This window comes from Phascolarctos cinereus, unplaced genomic scaffold, assembly GCF_003287225.1.
Source record: "Phascolarctos cinereus isolate Bilbo 61053 unplaced genomic scaffold, phaCin_HiC Scaffold_1;HRSCAF=81, whole genome shotgun sequence".
NCBI classification, from domain to species: domain Eukaryota; kingdom Metazoa; phylum Chordata; class Mammalia; order Diprotodontia; family Phascolarctidae; genus Phascolarctos; species Phascolarctos cinereus.
Window position 1 is genome coordinate 197,624,299 of NW_027555514.1, and position 23,332 is coordinate 197,647,630.

A 23,332-nucleotide genomic window follows, 5' to 3' on the forward strand; every position below is an offset into this window, starting at 1 on the left:
TACTATCTGTCATCTTTTTCAATCAGAGTTCTTGTGGGATCAAAGGAGAAAATGTACGTGAAAGTGTCATACACATGTGAGGCAGTGGTTTTGTAAAACATACAACCAGGAACTCTCCACCATTCGCTGACTAGCCTGGAAAAAGGAGACAGGACAAGAGGCCTACCTAACTCCCCTTCTTCGCGCATCTGAAAATAGCACCGATTGCCATCTGTCTGCAGCTCATAGTCGTCCTCCAAACGACCGCCCTGTAAGACCACCCTGGTCAGCTCGTTGCCCAGCTCCTTCAGCTCTGTCTGGAAAACGTCGTTACTGGAACACTGTAGGAAGTTGTACAGCAGCAAGCTGGTCTGTCGATTGTCCTTGGAGCAACAAAGAAACCAGTTAGCAACTGGTCTGGTCCTGGAACACCCTTTAGGTAGTAAGTTACCATTGCCTAACTGCAGAGGAGAAAATGCTGCATGATTAACCTTTAAAAGCACTTGTCCAGGGCAGCTAGGTGGCACAGTGGATAGAGCACCGGCCCTGAAGTCAGGAGGACCTGAGTTCAAATCTGGCCTCAGACCAAACACTTGTCACTTACTAGCTGTGTGACCCTGGGCAAGTCACTTAACCCCAATTACCTTTAAAAAAAAAGCATTTGCTCGATTGACCAAAAGGTCTCAAATGCTCTTTCAGTATCAGTTTTAAGCAAAAGCACACTAAGAGTTTGGGGACAAACTGTAAGAATCTCAGCCAGGATGGCTCGGGTCTTGGTGTGCTTGCTCAATACATACAACAAAACGACTTGGGTGTCAAAGGTTTTTTAGGTCTCAGCTTGTACAACCTCTAGACAGCAGAGCTTACTACATTATCGTTGCCTAAGTCAATCTTGTGGACTCATCTCTGTAACTCCCAGCACCTCCTCATGTCCTGCCTACGGCAAAATATCAACAACATACCTTCCCCCTCCTTCTAACTTACCCAGCTCTGTTAACGGAACCAGGGTCACAGAAGTTTTTAATCTCAGAGTCATCTTGGATCTTTCCTTCTCCTCCACCTTGCACGTCAAATCAGCTGCCAAGCCCATAATCTCTCATATGTGTTCCCTTTTTCACACTCATTCTTCAACTACCTTAATTCACACCCCCATTTCTTGTTGCAAAGACTAGTGGTCTCCAAACTTTTTGACCATGACCCTCATCAATAAGAAATTGTTGAACATGTACCCATAATACATGTATATTTGCTTATTTGCAAATTAAATGTATGTATTAGTATATTAATAACTGTGTAAATTACAAAACTCATACAAAAACAAAATTTTTTTTTAGGCAGTTGGGGTTAAGTGACTTGCCCAGGGTCACACAGCTAGTAAGTGTCAAGTGTTTGGTCTGAGGCTGGATTTGAACTTTGGTCCTCCTGACTTCAGGGCTGGTGCTCTATCCACTGTACCACCTAGCTGCCCCCAAAACACAAAAATTTTAAAGGATCGGATAAAGATAAAATAATATTTGATCCTAGAATCAATAGGGAACTATGGCAGTTTTTTTGAGGAGGGAAGTGATGAAACCTATACTTCCAGAAAATCACTTTGGCAGCTGAATGGAAGGTAGATTGGCGTGGGGAGAGACAAGTCATGTAGGGCAATAAGGAGGCTATTGTAATAGTCTAGGCAAGAAGGTGATGAGGGTAGACAGAACTGATTGTACGAGTATAGAGAAGGAGACATACATCAGAAATGTTGTAAAAGGAAAATGATGATATGGTGAATTAGAAGGATGAGAGTACCTTCTATAGCAATAGGGAAGTTGAGAAGAGAGGATGGTTGGGGCAGGGGGTGCAGGGGAAGATGAGTTCTGATGTAGACATATTGAGTTTGAGATGCTTATGAAATCCAGTTTTAGATGTCCAAAATCCTGTTGTGATACAGGACTAGGCTCAGTAGAGAAACTGGGCTGGATAAATAGATCTGGGAATTGTGTGTTACAGAGATGATAACTGAACTAATGCGAACTGATGAGATCATCACATCAAATGAGATAGTACAGAGAGAAGAGAAGAGGGTCCAGCATGGAGCCACAGGGAACATGCACAGGTGGAGACATGATGTGGATGATGATAGAACAAAGGAATTAAGCGGTCAGACAGGAAAACTCAAAGAGCAATGTCACAATAATACAGAGAACAGAGAATCCAGAAGGGGATCAACATTTTCAATTGCTATAGAAAGGTCAAGAAAAATGAAGATTGAGAAAAGGGCATCAGATGTGGTAATTAAAAGATTATTGGAAATTTTGAAGAAAACCACTTTAAATGACTAAGGTATCAGGAATAAGGAGGAGGTCAAGTACCTATGAAACTGGGAGAATGATGGTTTCCTCCATGGAAACAGGTGAGTTCAGAAAACGGTTAGTTTTTTGTTTTTTTTTTTGGTAAAGATAATGTAATCACAACCCTCATTCACCCTTTCCCACTGAAAAATGAAAAATGTGTTAGAGGCCACCACCAGAGAACACCAAGCCTGTTTGGTGACAGGATGTGACGTCATTGAAGGGTAGAAGTGAGGGTAGTGGAAATTGGCCTGTGTAGCTTTTAATGAAGCCCAAACCAAATTAAGTTGGAAAGGGGAAGAGTTTGGGGAGTGTTGAAAGGGATAATATTGAGTTGGAAACTAGGCAGGGAGGTGGAAAGGAGTATGACTGTCTTCTCACCTTCTGACTAATCACCTCTCCCTTCGGGTCAAAACCCTGCTGCAAAGTGATCTAGACTACTGTAATGGCCCCCCTAACTGATCTTCCTGCCTTCACTCTGATCCCCTCTCCAATTCATCCTTCATGCCTGAGTAACAGTACTCTAATAATATTACTTTTCTACCCCAAAACCCTGCGGTTCCCCATTTACTTGTATCAATCAATCAACTATAAAGTATTTATTAAATGCTTACTATGTTCCAGGCACTATGCTAAGTGATGGGGATACAAAGGCAAGAGAGGCAACATGCAAAAAAGGGAAAGAAATAAGCATTTTTATATAGTGCCTACATGTGCCAGTCACTGTGCAAAAATAGTAATGACCACTTTCCTTCTCTTTAACTACTTCCTCCTTCTTTATAAAGAAGAGGCAGGGGCATAAAAAGAGGATGAAAGAGAATACGATGGAAGGAAATTATAACAACATACTGTTGTATAATTAACAATTATAATTGTGACTGATTTCCTTCCTAATCCTAAATGCACTAATTGTGTTTGTTCAAAAACTTTATAATTTTATGTAATCAAAAGCATTTGTGGTATCTTATGATTACCTTTATGCCTTGTTTGTTCAAGAACTCAACTGCTCGTGTATTTTTATTTCTGTTTTTGTATCTCCCTGAGGGAAAGAGGAACATTTCAACAATCTTGCCTATCTCTGGCTGGACAGGCTGGCTCTGCTTTTGTCTCTTCTGCTACTTCTCTGTTACTGTTCTGGTCTACATCTTGCCTCTGACACAACCCTTGGCTTTTGGGTGCTAACTCTGACTCACTCGCTGACCTTTTCTCCTTTCACAACAATGGGAGTTGGCTCATCCCCTGAGAGACCCTACTGGATGTCAGAGAAAGTACTGTTCTACTTCTACTTGACTCTACCCCTTCCTAGGCACTATGCATCTCCCATCTTGGGCAGTCATCCTGTAGCAGCTGGCCTCGTCCCCTAAGGTAGCTCAGAGAGGAGCACTGGGTGCACCTCTTGGAGACCCCCGGGGCATGGGGGCACTGCTAGGCACTGTCTTTCTTCTCAGCGATGAGGGTAGAATGGCTCTGCTCCTTGCTCCACCAGGCCAGGGCTGAGGTCTCAACAGCTTCAGGCCCCTTTTACCTGTCTGGCTTTTTGGTTCCCCCTAGTGTCATCCCCACTTAGAAGACCTGCAGGCTTCTAGTCCTATTCTTGTCCAGTCCTACTTGGAGCAGAAGAGGCTTGCCTACTGTGTTTCCCTTTGATCTTAGTTATCGCTGCTTCATCTGATGCTATCTCTGCAGATTTCATGCCCTATTCTTTACATTTTAATTCTTTACTTCTGTGTCCCTTGAAGATAATGAGATACTTAAAGGAGATCTGTTTCCACTATTAGATATTTTTAAAAAATTAAACTTTATTTTTTAATGAACAATAATCTATTTTTATCCCTCCTACCCTCTTTTCCCCATGCAAAAGAAAAACAAAATGCTTATTATAATAAATATGCATAGTTAAGCAAAACCACTGTCACTGGACTGAAGAATATGGGGAGGGGGGTTTAAGGTATAAGAAAACTAGAAAGTGGGGGGGGCTAGGTTATAAAAGACTTTGAAGATTTTGTATTTAATCCTCGAGGTAATAGTAAGCTGTTGGAATTTATTGAGGAGGGGGGGGTAACATGGTAGGAATTGCATCTTAAGAAAATAACTGGGGCACCTGAGTGGAGGATGTGCTACAGTGGGAGAAACTCGTGGTAGGAAAACCAACCGGCAGGCCATAGCGAAAGTCCAGGTATATGGAGATGAGGGCCTGTAACTAGGCTGATGGCAGTCAGAGAAGAGAGTTTGACAGGCCTTGAAAATAGATTGGATATAGGGGGTGGAGAGATAGTAAGGAACTGAGAGCCTGGGGACTGGAAAGACAGCAGTACTAAGGAAGTTTGGAAGTGAGGATTTTTAGGGGGGAAAGATAATGAGTTTAGTTTTAGACACTTTGAGTCCAAGTTAGGTGGTGTGGTGGATAGAGTGCTGGGCCTGGAGTTAGGAAGACCTGAGTTCAAATCTGGCCTCAGAACATTTACTAGCTGTGTGACCTTGGGCACTTAACCTATGTTTGCCTTGGCTTTCTCATCTGTAAAATGGGGTCATAATATCTCCCAAGGTTGTTGGGAGGATCAAACGAGATAATAATTTTAAAGTGTTTAGCACAGTGCCAGGTACATAGCAAGCACTATATAAATGTTAACTACTATTGTTAGATATCTCAGTCTGAGATATCTAATAAACAAGGGGTGGGGCAGCTAGGTGGCACAGTGAATAGAGCTCTGGCCTTGGAGTCAGAAGGACCTGAGTTCAAATCCAGCCTCAGACACTTAACACGTACTAGCTGTGTGACCCTGGGCAAGTCACTTAACCCCAATTGCCTCATCCAAAAAAAAAGTAAAAAAAATAAAAAAATAAACAAAGGGAGATGTGAAACTGGAGGTCATCAAAGAGGCTAGGGCTAGATAAGCAGATATTGGAATCATCAACATAGAGATGACAACTGAATTCAAAAGGAGCTGATGTAATCACCAAGTAAAACAGGAGAGAGAAGAGAAAAGGGCCCAGGACAGCCCTGGGACCCCCACAGTAAGCTGGCTCGACCTGGATGAAGATACAACAAAGGAGACTGGGAAAGACCAGTCAGATAAGCAGGAGGAGGACAAGATACAGTAATTTTTTTTTTTTTGGTTAGGCACTAGGGTTAAGTGACTTGCCCACGGTCACACAGCTAGTAAGTGTTATATGTCTGAGTCCGGATTTGAACTCGGGTCCTCCTGAATCCAGGGCCGATGCTCTATCCACTGTGCCACCTAGCTGCCCCCTAGGAGACAGTAGTTTCCCCAAAACCTAGAGAGAAGAGGGTGATCAACCTTTGTCAAAGGCTGCAGGGAGGTCAGGACGGATGAGGACTGAGAACAGGCCATTGGGTTTGGCAATTGAGATGGGCACCTTTGGAGAGAGCAGGATAGGAAACCAAACTGTTCAGACTTAAGAAGTGCATGAGAGGAGAGGAAGTTGAGACTCATATTGTGGCCAGCCTTCTCAAGAAGTTTAGCCGCAACATGCAGGAGAGCTACGAAACAAAAATGAACGGAGATAGATTGAATGAAGGTGTTCCGAGGACAGGGCAGACGTGGGCATGTTTTTAGGCAGCAGGAAAGCAGCCAGTGGACAGGGAGCAACCACGGACAAGTGAGAGGGCGGGGATGAAAGGGGGGACAACATGCTGGAGAGATGGAATGGGATCACATGTGCATGTGGAGGGGCTGGCTTTGACAAGGAGAAGGGCCATCTCTTCTTGTGAGCCAGGGGAGAAGGCATTGAGTGACGTGAGGTGAAGAGGAGGGGAGAAAAGGAAGCCAGAAGTGAATGGTCTCGACTTTTGTTTTTTTCAGTAATATAAGAGACAAGGGTTCGTAGCTGAGACAGGAGGGAGATGACATCATCAGATATCTGAGGAGGGACGAAAAGGACTGGAAGAGCCGCTGTGGTGAATGGGATAGTGTGTTAAAAAATTAGGGAGATTTCTGAGCAGCAGTGAGGGCCCAGGGGAGATTGTGTAATACAAATATCCATACTATAATGGAATTACTGTCCAGTCATTTCCAGAATTATGTCACTTTATATTTTGCTTTTTGACCTTTCTGACCCTTTCCAGTCTTCTTAAACTTTATTTTCTGCTGTGTATTCTACTCACCACAACACAATGCTCCAATCTCTTTCAGATCATGGAGAATTTTTGGTAGATATAAGCCCTCTTATGAATGACAATGAGCTTGGAGGAGGTGAAGCTGTGACTAATTTTAGATTTTTACACAGTTGATGAATTTTCTCAGATAAAAGGAATCTTAGAGTCAGCTCACTCCAGACTCTTATTTTATGAGGCCTCTTGGGCCTTAAGAGATGAAAAGATCTGCCCTACACAAAATAAGTGGCCAAGGGGAAATAAAAACCCTGATCATTAGTGATCTTTCTAGTACACTAAGTTGTTTCTTTCTTTTTTTTTCTTTTTGGAGGCAGTTGAGGTTAAGTGACTTGCCCAGGGTCACACAGTTAGTACGTGTCTGAGACCAGATTTGAACTCAGGTCCTCCTGACTCCCAGGCCAGTGCTCTATCCACTGTGCCACCTAGCTGCCCTAGTTGTTTTTATATAGATATCTTCTCAATATGTACTCAATTGGAAACACTCTTAAGTTTTCTGTACTTGTTCAGTTGTGTCCTACTCTTTTTTTTTTTAAAGGCAATTGGGGTTAAGTGACTTGCCCAGGGTCACACAGCTGGTAAGTGTCAAGTGTTTGGTCTGAGGCCAGCGTTTCCGACTCTTTGTAACCCCATCTGGGGTCTTCTTAGCAAAGATATTGGAATGGTTTGCTGTTTCCTTCTCCAGCTCATTTTACAGATGAGGAAACTGAGGCAAAAAGGATTAAGTGACTTCCCCAGGGTTACACAGCTAATAAGTGTTCAGACTGAATTTGAACTCAGGTCCACCTGACTCCAGGTCTGGCTCTCTATCCACTGCATCGCCCTCCCAGCTGTTCTACTTCACAATAAGTGCTCCTTTATTATTAATTTCCCATCCCACCTCACCCCATTAACAGCTCTGTAAACGTGGATCATGAATTTACCAACTTTTTAAAAACCACCTAAAAGCTTCCTGATATACTTGGGAAGAAAAATAAATATTTAAATTTCATCTTATTTTCTAAGTACCCCCAAAGAGCTCTTTCCACTGGCAAAGTTATTTTTCCAAGGTCATTTTCCTTGACAGTGAAATATGTATCCCCTGGGAGGATCATGGGCTTTCCTAAGTCAGTGCTTGGGCCTTTGGCTCACTAGTGAACTACATAAAATAGGAAGCAATCTCTGCCTTGTCTTTTCCTCTCTGAGTGGCTTCTTTCTTTCCCTTTTTCACTCATCAAACTCCTACATTAGCATCCAACTTGGGAGGACTTGGCTCTAACCTGATCCATTGCAGAGTCACTTCCGGACAACAGTGCCTCAGTGGAACCTCAGTGTGGCCTCCTGGATGTCAGGATAGCAGCCTGAAAGAGAAAAATGAAAATACAGGAGTAGGTAGAGAGTACAAGGACATGCTTTCATCCATTAGTAAGCAGATTCACTCACTTGCACCATCAAGGGGGGCTTATCTGAACATACCAGCATAATTTCCTACTCCTTTCTTCCCTTCCTTCCCTTCTCTCTCTTTCTTGAGCTACAAATGCATAATAATAAAATTCACACCAAATTTAGTTGTTTTCCCCATACTCTATGTGGATATGATCTTGAATTTCCCTAGTGTTATTCCCCTAGTCTTACTATTTATCAGTCAAATTTTCATTATAGATTATTAAAAAAAACCCACCAAAAACCTAAATAATTCAGATGGGGAGGGGGGAGAGCAATTTGGATTACTATAGGGTTTTTTTTTATTTGTTTGCTTGTTTTTGCTAGGCAATGGGGTTAAGTGACTTGCCCAGGGTCACACAGCTAGTAAATGTCAAATGTCTGAGGCTGCATTTGAACTCAGGTCCTCCTGACTCCATGCTGGTGCTCTATCCACTGTGCCACCTAGCTGCCCTGGATTCCTATAGTTTTGAATTATATATAGGATGCTTATAAAGAAATGTAGTTTTATTACTTTAGAACACCAATAGTAAATGAGACTGGATTAATAAAAGTATTACTCAGGAGAACTTTTTCTTCTTCTTACTACATTTATATTATACATCATTATATAAATATAACATTTTATATGGTTTTAGTGCTTTGCACAATTTTCAATTCACTTTCATATTTATTGCCGCATTTGATTCTCAGAACAATCCTGTGAAATAAGCATTGAAGATAATTTCTCAGATTAATAACAGTAATAATAACAGCTAGCATTTATATAGCACCTACTATATGCTACATGCTATATACTTTACAAACATTTTGTTATTTGATCCTCATAACAACCCTGGGAGACAGTGTTATTATCCCCATTTTAAAGATGGGGAAACTGAGGCAAGACAGAGATTAAGTAATTTGGCCAAACTCACGGGGCAGCTAGGTGGCACAGTGGATATAGCACCGGCCCTGGAGTCAGGAGGACCTGAGTTCAAATTCGGCCTCAGATACTTCACACTCCCGTGTGTGACCGTAGGCAAGTCACTTAACCCCAACTACCTCACCAAAAAAGAAAAGAAAAGAAAAGAAAAAAAAAACCAACTCTGTTGCAAGGGAGGGATGGCTGCCTAAGGAAAGGAGGATGTATTTGGAAATGAGATGAGATAAAAACCAAAGATATTAATTTTTTAAAAAATGTTTAAAAAGAAAAATACAGGGAGAGACAGTCTCTAGAAGTAAAGGTTCCAGTAGGGTCAAATGCTGCAGTGAGGTCGTTAAGGGCCTCATGGGAGACTAAGAAAATGCCAGTAGTTTTCACAATTAAGAGGTCACTGATAAAACTGGAAAGTATTGAGGCCAGAAACAAGACAGAAAAGTGACTGAGAATCAGTTGGAGAATGGCTGAACAAGTTGTGATATAGGATTGTGATGAAATGCTACCGTGCTGTAAGAAATAATGAGCTCAATGATTTTAGAAAAACATGGAAAGACTTGCATGAACTAATGAGCAAACTGAGCAGAAGCAAGAGAACACTGTATACAGGAACAGCAATATTGTTTTAAGAATGACTTTGAGCAAATAAGTTATTTTGTCTATTATAAATACCCAAATTAACTATAAAGGACATAAAAAGAAAGACACTATCTATATCCAGAGAAAGAATTGATAAACAGAAGTATATCTAGAATAGTTTTACATATAGATACCTATTTGTGTCTCATGGTAGCCATCTCTAGGGCAGGGGAAATGGGAAGAAAAAAAAGAAATTCACATGATAATTTTGTTGTACATTTGAAAGCAATAGCAAGTTCAGCATAGTAGACTTGCATTTTCATGTACAATCATCTTTCTTCATTGCACTAAGGTATGGAAATGCTTATTTTATTCCATAAATTAAAAATACAATTTTTTAAAAACCAACTGGGAAGAAAGGAAATTGAGATAGTTAGTTGGCATGGTAAATAGTGTGTTGGGCCTAGACTCAAGAAGGTTCTTATTCAGATCCCACCTTAGACACTTAATTGTGTGATCTTGGGCAAGTCACTTAGCTTTGTCTGCTGATAAGATAATAGCACCTACTTCCCAGGGTTGCTGTGAAAATCAAATAACAAAATATTTGTAAAGTGCCAACCAGAGTGCCTGGCACATAGTAGGAGCTAAATAAATGCTAACTATAATTATTACTAATTGTAATAATGAGTGAGTCTAGGTGGCTTTTTCTAGGAGTGTGCCTGTGAAAGGGAGATGCAGTATCAATATAAGGAATGAGGGCACTGCAAATCAAGTGTCTGGACAGAGGAAATTTAGATATGTGTTTGACTACATGGAAGTAGCCAGGAGGTAAGGCCAATGTGAAGATGAAAGAAAGTTCCTGGAGATGGGAGGGGATGGGATCAAGGCCACACAAATAGAGGTGTTGTCCTTGGCAAGAAAGACCTTCTTCAAAGACCAGATCAAAAGAGAAAAGATTGGTAATATAATATTGAGGGGGTTTTGAGGTATAGAATTAGTGAGAAGCGGTAGCTCATGATTGGGAGGGAGACAGAAGAAAGAAGAAAGGTCTTTGGTTGAGAAAAGGAGAATCAAGCCTTGAGCAGAGGGGAGGAAGACTGGAACAGCTGCTATTTGGAAAGTGGTAAAAAGTCAAAAGAGGCAAGCTAGTCTGGAAGTTAGGAAGATTTGGGTTCGAGTTCTATCTCTTGACACATAATGAGTGGGGGACCCTGAATAAGTCACTTAACATTTCAGTATTCTAAATAATTCTAAAGTTGTAAAACAGGTGCCATGTGCATCAGTAGAGGGAGTTCCTCAGAATAGGTGACTACTTGCACTGATGAAATCATATGTCTAATTTTTTAGAAAGTCAATTAGAGGAGAATAAAAGAATTGTCATGCACCAAGAAGGCCTAGTTGACCTTAGATGACATAGATTTATATTGGATGATGGGGATACACCATGGTTGGCATTTGGCAAGGTCCAAGTAGTCCAAGAAGTACACTGGGGAAGAAATTTAAAAGTTCAGCAAACGTACTAACTATAAGGTCAAGATTACAATAGGAAGTGAAGCTAAAGTAGGGGTGATGGACTGGTTGAAGAGGGAGGCACAAACGACTACACATTTTGGTAAGGGTGAAAAATAGTTTTAGGAAAAGTAATGCACAAGAAAAGAAGGAAGGATCAGAGCCTGTAGTCAAATAGACAAATTTTCAGAGTTCTAGATCTTGGACCAAGAACATATATATAGCTGATGGTGAGAACAAGCATATGACCCATCTCTATGAACGAATGGGTCATGGAATGGAATAGAATAAAGCTGCAGATAGATCATGGGAACTGAGGATATTTATGAACCGGGAGACTAGCAAATTTAAGATGATATAAACAAAAGCAACCCAGCCTGTTTCCATCTTCCAATTCTGTTCCAGGCTCAATTCACTGTCTGTCCACAGTGACAACTCAAGATACATGTTTTCATGAAACTCTACGAGCTGTGCATCCAATTGCATATCATGGTCCTGCCATTTTTTATATGCTTGTTTTTTTTCTTTGCCCAAGAGACTAAACTCCTTTGAGTGATTATGGATCTCATTTACAAAGTTTACAGTATTCTAGGGTCCGATGAGATGACCAGGATGTCATATGAAAACAGAAGCATCTGGAACACCTCACAATGAATGGGGAAATACCTCTTTCACATGAACTCTGAACTGGACATTCTCCAGGAGAATGGCAAAACCTATACCAAGCATACATCTTTCAGTATTATTCTTCAGTTGGTATTAATAATTAATAACCAGTTGATAATAAATTGGAATGTAATATTAATGATAAAGTTGACATTAATAAAACATTCATTTTAATATTTAAGTGAAATTGTTACAGTTATTGCATCTTTCAAATAATCTTGTATGTTTTTAATACACATATAGAGAGGTGGCTTAAGTAGCATTTGGCTCAACAGTGGGATCTTGTTTTCTCTATGCTTTTCAGTAAATTATATGTGACTACAAAAATGTGGTATGATGTACCATATCATTTGTGAAAACCTACTTCTTCCCTTTTCACACCTTCCTTCAATTAAGGATGTCCTTAATATATGGGTAGATTATTCTCATAAGGATTTTGTGGAGATGGGAAAGTTGGTATATGAGTTGGTCGTTAATATTTCCTTGATCACTTTTTTTTAATAGTAAATAACATTAGTGATTGTAAATGTGTTCTTTAAACTAGAATTTGTATGTGACCCTCGAATGTATCTTCTATCAAACTTTATTTTTTCTTTTCTATTTTTAAAAATGCACGCAATTGGCTCACATCAACATGACTTTAAAAAAAGAAACTTTTTTTAAGCAGAAAAGAAAATGGAAAGAAAAAAGATTGGATGAATAAAGTATGAATTTTTAATCTGTTTTACTGGGATTCTTTTTAACGATTACAATGAACTTTTTTTCTAATGTACATTGGAGTTTTGCTTCTTAATGTGATTCATTTTAGAGATGAATCCAACAAAAACTGGGTTTTTATTGGAATTCACATCTAAAGAGATTTAGTTACCGAAATGCCAAGAGGACCTTGCCCTTGCTATAAGGCAATTTCATACTATGAACTCCTTGGTACAGCTTCTAGCTGAGATTCCTTTTATAACATTTAATGGTGTTTTAAACATTCATTTTATTATAAATTGGGCTGGGTCAGAAAGTTTCACTACAGCCCCAAGTCTGTATCATCTAACAGTGAAAGGAATAGTCCTTGATTCTGAGCTTTAGCTCTGGCACATGAGATATTTGAAAAAGCAAGTAACAAACTGGAAATCAAGTTATAAATAAGGATATGGAGAATATGCAGGCTATCAAGCAACTAAGTGGACATTACTGTAAATGAATGGGACAAATGAATAGAGGAAGAGAGCATCCTGCAAATTAATCAGAGAAACAATGAGCCAAAAGGTTTTATGAGAAAGTGGTCTAGGTGGAGAGCTAGAGGATATGAATTTGAAAAAGAATTGTTGAAATGAGAGTAGAATTACAAAGAGCCAATAAGACTGGAAGAAGAAACATAAAGGGAAAAGCTGATTTTTTTATTTAGTTCTAAAACAGCATGAAAATGGGGTTCCTTAACAAATTTCATATGTATTTAGAATCCATCATAAATACAACCTTAACCTAGATCTGGAATATAAGACACAGAAGTCCTTTTGTGTCCACTTGTTTTTAAATTGGTATTGAAATACAAATGAAGGAAAAGACTCATGTGTTATATGTAGTCTGGCTGGAAAGTGATGTGTGACTGATTTTTTAAAATAAATATTACAGAATTAAAAAAAGTTCTTTATTATGAACTTGTATATTAAAAAACATTTTAATATATAAAAACAGGAAAGATTGTGAACTTGCGTTACATACAGTTTTTAAAGCATATATTAAATTTAACACAGAATAAAACTGTCCTGCTTTGTCCATGTTACCTTCTGAACTTTTAAGTAACTTTTTTATGTAACATTTTTTATGTTCATCTTTTATGTAACATTTTTTAATGTTTTCTTGATGCTCTTTCATTTTTCTCTTACTATCACTAACCACCAAGTAAGTCTCCTCCCCCAACAGCAGCCATCCTTTGTAACAAATGAGTCTAGTCAAGCAAAATAAATCTGCACATTAGCCATATCTATAAATGTGTATCTCATTCTGCACCTCTACTCTGTTGCCAAAAGGTAGAAAGGAAGTATTGGTGATTTTTTCCCCCTAAGCATTTAGTATTCTCCCCTCCTTTAGATAGCTTTATAAATTCTATTTCAGATATCATTATTAAACCTATTGTCCAATGCCCTCAAAACTCTTGTCACTTGCAAGATGGACCAGGATCCTCTATAGCTATTTGGTCTCGTTGTGCAGCTCTTCCTATTTTGTGTTTTCTTTAGCGTCATTTCTACTTCCTTGTATATTAACCATGATATTAAGAGTCCAAATGTGGAAGCTCTACTTGTCATTGGTGAGAAAATAGTCTGTTATAAGAATTTTAATTTTAATAGACCTTTTCCATTTTTTCATCTTTTTGTTGTCCTTTCAGTTTCATGCTTAAATTCGGTCAGGATGATCTGGCTTAAGAGCCAAGTATTCTATAAATGGGTTTTTTACCTCTATTGTTTCTCTGTTGTTTTATGAGGTTCTATTTATTGCTCATAATCTTTCACCATCCTCCTCGATAAGATTTTTTACAAACAAGATTATATCCTAAACCACTCTTGTACTTGACTGCCATCTCTTTACTTAGCAAGAAGATAAGACAATTGCTAACTGAGACTGTTTTGGCCTGTTTTTTTTTTTTAATGGCAACTGATTTACAATAGTTAAACTACCTGAAGAAATGATGACAATATACATTTGATGTACTTTGTTTTATTTTCATGGTAACCTTTTTGCTTATGCTCATCCTGGGCAATGAAGAACTGGAGACCTAGTATTTCATGAAATTATACTTCTTTCTGCCTTTGGATACACAATAAAAACAATTCCAACTCCTTCATTAGCTTCTACAAGGAGAGGCTGTGAGGCACCTTTCCATTCAGCTACAACTTCCTTTAGTATTCTAATTTAATCATTTATAGTGAGAATGCAAATTACAGGTATTATTCAGTACCACAAGTAGTGTGCCTATTCATGGGTCATGGGATAAGGACTTAACGTTTAAATTATAACCAGTTAAATTCGTATTCATATTCTGTGTAAAAATGGTGTGATTATAACCACCCTTTACCCCCTTTTCTGCCATGTCACTACTGAAAGGGATTGGGAGGAAGGAGAGGGAATAAGCATTTATTAAGTACCTACTATGTGCTATCATTGTGCTATGTGATTTACAAATATCTTATTGGATTTGAAGAAGTAGAAAAGGACCAGACCACACATGACTGTTGGCCATTTTGTAATTTTTTTTCTTAATTTTTTTTTTTGGGTGGGGCAATTTGGGGTTAAGTGACTTTCCCAGAGTCACACAGCTAGTGAGTGTTATGTGTCTGAGGCTGAATTTGAACTCAGGTTCTCCTGACTCCAGGGCCGGCGCTCTATCCACTGTGACACCTAGCTGCCCCCTTAATTTTGTTCTTAAAGAATTCATCATCTAGCAGCCAGCAAACAAACAGACGCACGGGCCATTTTTCAGAAATTAGACGCAGTCTGTTGAGACTGCATTAGTAAGGGCAGAAAACAGGACAATAGCAAAGGACCTAGAGGAAGCACAAATTGGAAAGAAGACTATATTTGAAATGTCAGCTGCAGAATCCTAGGCCCATGGAAGAGGACTCAACATTAGTCAGTATTCATTCAGCCCATTCAAAATGGAGGCTTAGGCCACACCAAGGAAGAAGTAAGCAAACACAGATAGGTGTTTATGAAGCATCATAGTGCACAGAGGGCTGAACCTGAAGGCAGAAAGACCCAAGTTCAAGTCTGGCCTCAGAGACATCCTTGCCATGACAAGTCACTTAACCTATCTGCTTCAGTTTCTTCAACTGTAAAATGGAAACATTAAGAGCATCAATCTCGCAGGGCTGTTGTGAGGATCAAATGATAATAGCTAACATTTATATATCACTTGCAATATGCCAGGCACCGTGCTAAAAGCTTTACAATTATTATCTTTTTTTTATCCTCACAACAACTCTTGGAAGTAGGTGCTATTATTAAGCCCATTCTATAGATGAGGAAATTGAGGTAAATAGAGGTTAAATAATTTGCCCAGAGTTACATAGCTAGTAAGTGTCTGAGGTCAAATTTGAATTCAGGTCTTCCTGACTTGAGCCCAAGGCTCTTTCCACTATGCCACTAAGAGTTCGAGTTCACAGTGCCTGGCACATAGTAGGTGCTCAATAAATGTTTATTGATTACTTACTAAGTGATTCTCTACCCTTGAATACACAAAGGGTATTCAGTGGTTTTGGGGGGTGTTTTTGGAGGCAATTGGGATTAAGTGACTTGCCCAGGGTCACACAGTTAGCAAGTGTCAAGTGTCTGGTCTGAGGCCAGATTTGAACTCGAGTCCTCTTGACTCCAGGGCCTGTGCTCTATCCACCGCACCACCTAGCTGCCCCTCACGAAGGGCATTCAAAACCTTGTCTGCTCAAGTTTCCAACAGTACCTCCTCCCAACGCTCTCTTCGCTGAGGCTTTTGCATCATACTTCACTGAAAAAAAATTTGAAAACTTCCTTTTCTCCTTTCCTCCTCATTTCACAATCCCTCAGCTTCACCCCTGACCACATTTTCCTTTATTCATGTATCTGGCATGTATCTTCCACATGCATCCTTGATCCCATCCCCTCCCACCTTATCCAACACACTGCTTTGACTTTCATCCCCCTTTTCTCTCTAATTTTCATTACCTCCCTTTCTACTCACTCCTTCCTTGCCTACAAACATGCTGAAATGTCCCTGTCCTGCAAAAAAAAAACACCACTTATGCACACAGTCTCCACTTCCTGTCCTCTCACTCTTCTAAATCCCCTGCAATGTTTGCTTCTGAACTTATCAATCACTAACATTCTTTTCTCCAAAGTTAACAATAATCTCTAATTTGCCAAATTTCAGGGTCTCCTCTCAATCCTCACAGTCCTTACCCTCTGTGCAGTGTTTGACACCACCAATCACCATCTCCTTCTGTACATTCTTCTCTCTGTATTTTTGGGATATAGTCCTCTCCTGGTTCTTCTCCTGACTCTTTAACTGATTGTTCTCAATCTCCCTAGCTGATTCATCATCCACATTAGACCATCTAGCTCCCAGTGCGCCCCACCCAAGGCAGAGGACTCCCAGAACTCTATAACCAGCCCAAGTCTCTCTCATATGTTCCAGTCCTGTCCCAAACTGTGTAATAGACATTTTCATCTGGATTTCCTACATGTCCAAAAGTGAACTCAATCTCTTTTCCTCTCCACCATCCCTCTTTTTTTCTCCCCCCTCCCTTTCCCCATCACCCTTCTTTTAAATTTTCCTATTATTATCTTGGGCACCACCATTCTTCCAGTCACCCAGATTTGCAACCTCAGGAAATCGCCAGCTTCTCATTCTCACTCACCATAATATCCAATCCCTTGCCAAATCCTTCAATCTCTTCATCTTTTGAATATTCACATTGCCACCACCCTTGTCCAGACCTTCATCCCTTCTGGACTACTGCAATCACAATTTGGTCTCCCTGGCCTCTATCTCCACTCCATTCCATCTTCCACAAAGCCACCAAAGTTATTTTCCCATGTGGCAGGTCTTATCATGTCACTCTACCCGCCTGAAACTCTAGGGACTGCCTTTTGCCTCTAGAATCAATGCAAATGCCTCTATTTGGCATTTAATTCTCTTCATGATCTAACTCCTTTGTACCTTTCAAATTTTTTTACACATTACTTCCCTTCTGACATTCTGTCTGCTACTAGCCCCTTTGTATATATTATATATGTATGCATGGTGTGTCTCCCATTAGAATATAAGCTCTTTGACAGCAGAGGAGCCCATGTAGTACAGCAGAAAGGGAATGGATTTGGAATCAGACGACCTGGGTTCTATCTAATCTTAATTCTGGATCTTACTGCCTGTGTGACTTTGAACAAATCACTTAACTTCCTGGTGCCTCAGTTTCCTCATTTGTAAAATGAAGGTGTTACACACTTGATGCCTTGAAGTCTCTTCCAGCTTTGAGTCTATGAATCTATGAGGCACAGTTTTACTTTTGTCTTTGTATACCTTAGCATAATGCCTGGCACTATTACCTACTTAATAAATGTCTGCTGATTGATTGTGTGCCCTATCACCTGTGTTCTCTCCTTGTGTGTTTCTTCATTCATGTACTTTGGTCACACGTTCCTTCTATGTGCTCTCTTCTGCCCCCTGACCAGACTCCCCAGAGCCATCCCAGAAGGGAACAACCCTTCTGGAGAAGCGCCCCACAGTTCCCACCACTAACTGCCACCTACAGGCAGGTGAACCCAAGAGTCCTGGAGACAACAGCATCTTCCAGATCACTGGGCTTACTTCCAGCCTAGATCCTGTGGCCATCATTCTAGGGAGCAAACCCTGAGGGCAAAAGGAGTCCATTATTCCTATCACCATCATGCCCACCAACTACAAACCAACCGCCACTGACAAGACAGGCTCTGGTAGTGAGGAAGCCCTAGGAAGAACATATATGGCGAAGGTAACTCATGTCTCCAGCACCCTGGGACCCTAATGTGCTTTCTCTTCTTCTGCTATAGGTGTGTCATTTCTGCCAGGCAAGTCCCTCATCTGTTCTTCCTGGCATTGCTCTTTTTGTCAGCTCAGCTTCCAACCTTGAATCCATGGTGGGTCCTTGTCTCTGCTGCCTGGGACCATGCATTTTGAAGATATGCCCTGAGTTTCTCATGTTTCATGCATGTCTCAATGTTTCTCAGGCTGGCAAGTTTAGCATTTTAAAGACCATATGATCTATTGTCAATCGTGACCCCAGTCAATGATCAGGTACCCTTTTCCTTTTATCTGGGAGAGCCCCTTCACACTTCACAAAAGGATAACAGGCTACAGATATGTCTTTGTAATTCTTTTACACATTAACCCTTTGTTATCTATTTCAGTGATCACATCAAATGGGTTTGGGGGCAGGAGAATGAGTTCTCTCATTATACCAAGACATGGGTATCTTCCTTAAATCTGTAGATGTAAGAATTTACTAGTATGGTCTTTTCAGGTAATAATAATATTATGCTACTCTTAAGTGTTCTACACCAGAGATTCCTGTTACATAAGGACAAAGTCTTTAAGTTGATTTTAAAATAAAACTGAAAAATATTTTTAATTTTCTAAAATTTAAAAATGACAAGAAAAAACCCAAGAGTGGAAACTTTCTGGTGATAATTATAGCCTAACATTTAGTTCATGCTAAATCTTTTTCTATAAGAGAGGCCCCTTTATGTTTTCCAAGGATAGGTTTTAGAGGTTCTTGCAGAATGTGGGAAACTATGGGCATCCGTAAGGAGGAAGGCATTTTCCAAACAGAAAAGTGCTTATTTATTACTCAGAGGGAAGTTCTTCAGGGTACAGCTAAGAAGATGGTCAAGAGAGGAATCTCCAAACTATGCCTGCTTGTCCCTTTCCTTCCTTTTTCTTGCTGTAATCAAAACTCTCATTCATTGAGGATACACTCGCTGAGTGTATGTGATTTGACAGTTATCCCTTTACGGGGATTAGGGGCACAGCACCCTTGTGATCTGGAAAATCCATAAAATTTTTTGGCCCTCCCTTTGTGCCAGAGAAGTCCGAATTTTTTCTTTTACTTTTATGGGGTGTTTACAGTACCTTATTGTAAAATTTGGGTTAAATACTTGGTCATAGGTGATATGTAGGTCAATGTTAAGTAAAAATTCTTCTGTGTCATCTGCTGGCCTTTGCATATTGTCTGTGGCTTCCATTAAACTCCCCAAAATTTTGATTTAATTGCTTGTGCTGACCCAAGTTATATCAAAACTGCAATGGGGAAAGTTGTGATGTGGAAGGGATAACTATAGTGATGATTCCATGATCTCTGCATTGGGAATGCTCCCTGCACCAATGCTGATTACAACCTATTAGTGTCTATCTTTCTATAAATCTTCCATAGAGAAGATTGGTTTCTCTGGTTCAAGTTCTTCTCCTAACTGGTCTCTAGGCTGCAAACCTCTTCATATTCTAATCAATTCTCCTCCAGCTGCCAAAATGATTTTCTTTAAGCACAGATCTGACTGTGTTATTCCTCTATTAAATAAACTCCAGTGGCTCCCAAATGCCTCTAGGAAAAAAATATAAACACTCCTGTTTAGCTTTTAAAGCTCTTCACAAACTGATTCCAAACTCACTGTATATTACTCCCCTGCCCCCCCACCCCACCCCATACTCTGCAATCCAATCCTTTTCTCTGTTCTTCACATGTGATATTCATTACCTTTATACTGGCCATCCTCCTTGCCTGGAATGCACAACTTCTATACTTTGACCCCCTAGCATTCTCTTCCTCCAAGATCCAGCATAAGCACCATCATCTACTAGAAAACTTTCCTGATATCTTTAAGTTTCAGTGCCCTCCCTGCTTAACTATTTTATGTTCATTCATTCATTCATTCATTCATTCATTCATTTATTCATTTTCAAGGCTGGATTGGCTTTACTAGGCAGACTGGTACAAGTCAATGCACCCTACCAGGGGTTTAATCTCTTTCAGGGAAGAGTAGGAGTTCAGACAGAAGCCCTGAAAATGGAAGCCTCTATCCAGGGGGTAGATGATTCACTGAGCAATCCTAATTATTTCCACGGACGTAGGGTCAGGGTATACCTTGGCTTCTAGCTACAAGGAAAGTTACTATTTCAGGCCTCTTCCTTACTCTCCTGGGTTAACAAAGAGATCTGAATTATCTTCAGAACTGTCGTCCTTAGAAGACAGGGTTTTCTCAGGAGGTCTGTTCTGCTATACCTTTGTTTCTCCACTACCTCAGAAAAGGCTTCAGGCCAGAGTCTCTTCTTTTGCAGAAAACAGACATGATCCTTGCAGAGGACATGGGAGAGTTTGGCCTTTACCTTTTCCTCTTTCTCCATAGGGTCCACAATGAGAAAGTTACCTCTCTTGATCCAGATGTTCTTAGGGTATTTGGAGGGCATGCTGACTCCCTGGGCAGTCTCTACCTCATGCAGGTTGCTGCCAGAGGTCCCTAAAAGCATCACAATATGCTGCTGGTCAGAGGGCACCATGTGCTCCCCCAGCACCTCCTACACTACATGCTTCCATTTGGTGGCCTGAAACGTACTGGGCAGAGGGGCCTTTTGGGTCCAGGAGGTTGTGGCCAGCCAAATCATTAGTGTGAGAGGCCCTGAATGCCTGGCTGTTCAGTTTCTACGGTCCCCCTAGGAACCACTAGGGAACTACTGAAGTTTCCTGAGGAGGATAGTGACAGGGTGTAACCTGTGTTTTAGGAAAGTTGGGACTTAACTGGAGGCTATTTGGATAGTTGAAGTAAGAGGTGAGGAGGGGCTGAGCCAGGCAGCCTAGAGGGGAGAGATGGCCCACAGAATCAACATCTGGTTGGGTAGGGCCTTCTCTAACCTCCAATTGAAGCCTTTGAAGGATGAGGGGTGGTGGAGGGGTGGGCTCACTACCTGGAAAGGGGAGAAGGTCAAGGGAGCCCCACTCTGCATATACGTATATAATCCTTTATTGTTGTTGAGCTGTTTTGTTATCTTCTTAGCAAAGATACTGAAGTGGTTTGCCATTTCCTTCTCCAGCTCATTTTACATATGAGGAACTGAGACAAACAGGGTTAAGTGACTCGCCCAAGGTCACACAGCTAGTAAGTGTCTAAGGCTGGATTTGAACTCAGGTCCTCTTGACTCCAGGACTAGCACTCTATCCACTGTACCACCTAGCTACCCTATGTAACCCTACTTCTTCCCTAAGGTTTCCTCAGGCATGGTTCTGAGTTATTCTTAAATGTGTATATGAGGAAATCATGGATGAGGAGATAGAAGGAGCATAATGACTCAAAGGACGGTGAGTCAGGCGGTTTCTTCCTCAGAGACATGTAAAAGTGTGTGTAGCTCCCTCACTTTGCAGATCCATGGGCACACAATGACCACGGAGTCTAGGTGGCCTGGATACCTTGATCTCCTGGGTCTCTCCTCCTATGTCTCACTGTTGCTGGGCAGATTCACAGGTACTAAGTGGGAAGGGGGAACCTTAGGAGCAGTCAATCATAGGGTGGTCTGGATCGCTACCCTCCCTTATTAACCACAAGGACAGTAAGGTTTGCTAACGTTACACACCTGGACTAGATGAAGTTTGTTAAACTGATAGTTCGCTAACTTTGCATTCCTATTCCTAAATGTAGCTGACTAAACCAGTTGGTGGATAGATAGGAACTTTGTGGTATGTGGGCCAATCAGTGGTTAAAGAGAGTCATTTATCTCAGAAAGTACTGGCTCTCCTTATCCCCCATCCCCTCTCAATTTCAATGTAAACTCTTGGAGAGTAGGGTTATTTCATTCTTTGTATCTGTGTCTTCAGCACTTAGAATACCAACTAGCACATAAAAGTTTATTGATTGACAGAGGATCTGCTACCCAACTCTCGGAAAACCCTCCTCTAGTTCTGTTTTGTGGATAACAGTGCAATTAGTAGGTACATACAGCAACAAATTCAGTTGCAATTCACAGAAAATTAGCATCTCTAAAAAAATTAACGCTGAGGTCACCAAAAGGGCAAGAAAAATAAGGTAGGCATAAATAGCTTGCAATGCATATTTGTTACTGTTGTTCAGCTGTTTTCAGTTGTGTCTCACTCTATGATTCCATTTGAGGTTTTCCAAAGATACTGCAGTAGTCTGCTATTTTCTTCTCCAGCTCATTTTACAGATGAGGAAATTGAGGCAAACAGGGTTAAGTGACTTGCTTAGGGTCACAAAGGTAGTATCTGAGGCCAAATTTGAACTTAGGAAGATGTCTTCCTCTATCCACTGTATCCACTGCATCACTAGCTGCCATGCAATGCATAACCAACCAAGAATTAAGTAAAAAATGGAACAAAGGATGTCATTGGAGAGATACATAAGGAAAGAAGTAGGATAGTCACATGGAGAAAGCAGGATCACTGATGCACAGCCTACCAACTCTAGTGGTATTCTTTCATGGTCAAGAGAACCAGCAGAAAACCCTCACTATGTTAGACTGACCTTTTATGGAAGATTTCTGGGAAGATTGAGACAAGAGTCGTGGAAGGGTGATGGTATGAATGGGTGGCAATTTTCAAGGTTGGAAGAAGCAATTGAATAAATGTTACCACAGATCAATCAGAAAAGGAAAATATCATTACAGCACTTAAGCTGCTCACCAATTACTGATCTATGATGGTCCCATTTTGTTTTCTGATCCTACTTGTCCTTGGTGATGTCTTTTCACCTTCAGTTCATTCTTTCTGATATGCTTCATCTTTCTTACACACAACATATGTTCTTCCATTACTATTTGGGTCACCAGTAATTTTTCTTGAAATTTTGGTGTTCCATGATTTATCGTCCTCTGGTTGCATTCATGCTGCAATAGTTTTGCAGTCTCTCACCCCTCTGTCCCCACCAAGAACTAGGTGGGGCAATAGATAGAGAGCTGGACCTAGAGTCAGAAAGATCTGAGTTCAAATCCTGCCTCAGACATTTACTACCTGTGTTATCCTGGCCAAGTCACTTAACCTCTGTGTGCCTCAGTTTTTCAACTGTAAAACAAAGATAATAATAGCACCTATCTCGCAGAACTGTTGTAAGAATCAAATGAGATAATAATTGTAAAGTATCTGGAACATACTATATAAATATTTATTCCCTTCTTTACCTTTCTCTTCCTTACATAATGAAAAGCCCTACAGAGAGCTAAGATGGCCACAAGCATATGCCCCTTACCTTGTGTACAGAAGCTTTTCTTGCCAGTTACTTATAAGGAAATGCACA

General features: G+C 40.5%; 1 protein-coding gene across 1 annotated transcript in view; it reads right to left on the minus strand.

Annotated features, from left to right (window-relative positions):
- The window catches only part of BID (BH3 interacting domain death agonist), a 51,377-nt gene that overhangs the window by 14,805 nt on the left and 13,240 nt on the right, over nucleotides 1–23,332 (minus strand). The window contains exons 2-3 of the mRNA XM_021001675.2: nucleotides 7,704–7,784; nucleotides 167–362 (exon numbers count right to left, since the gene is read on the minus strand). Coding sequence (XP_020857334.1) covers nucleotides 167–362; nucleotides 7,704–7,712 — 205 coding nt within the window. The 5' untranslated portion in view covers nucleotides 7,713–7,784. The remainder of the gene's footprint in view (nucleotides 1–166; nucleotides 363–7,703; nucleotides 7,785–23,332) is intronic.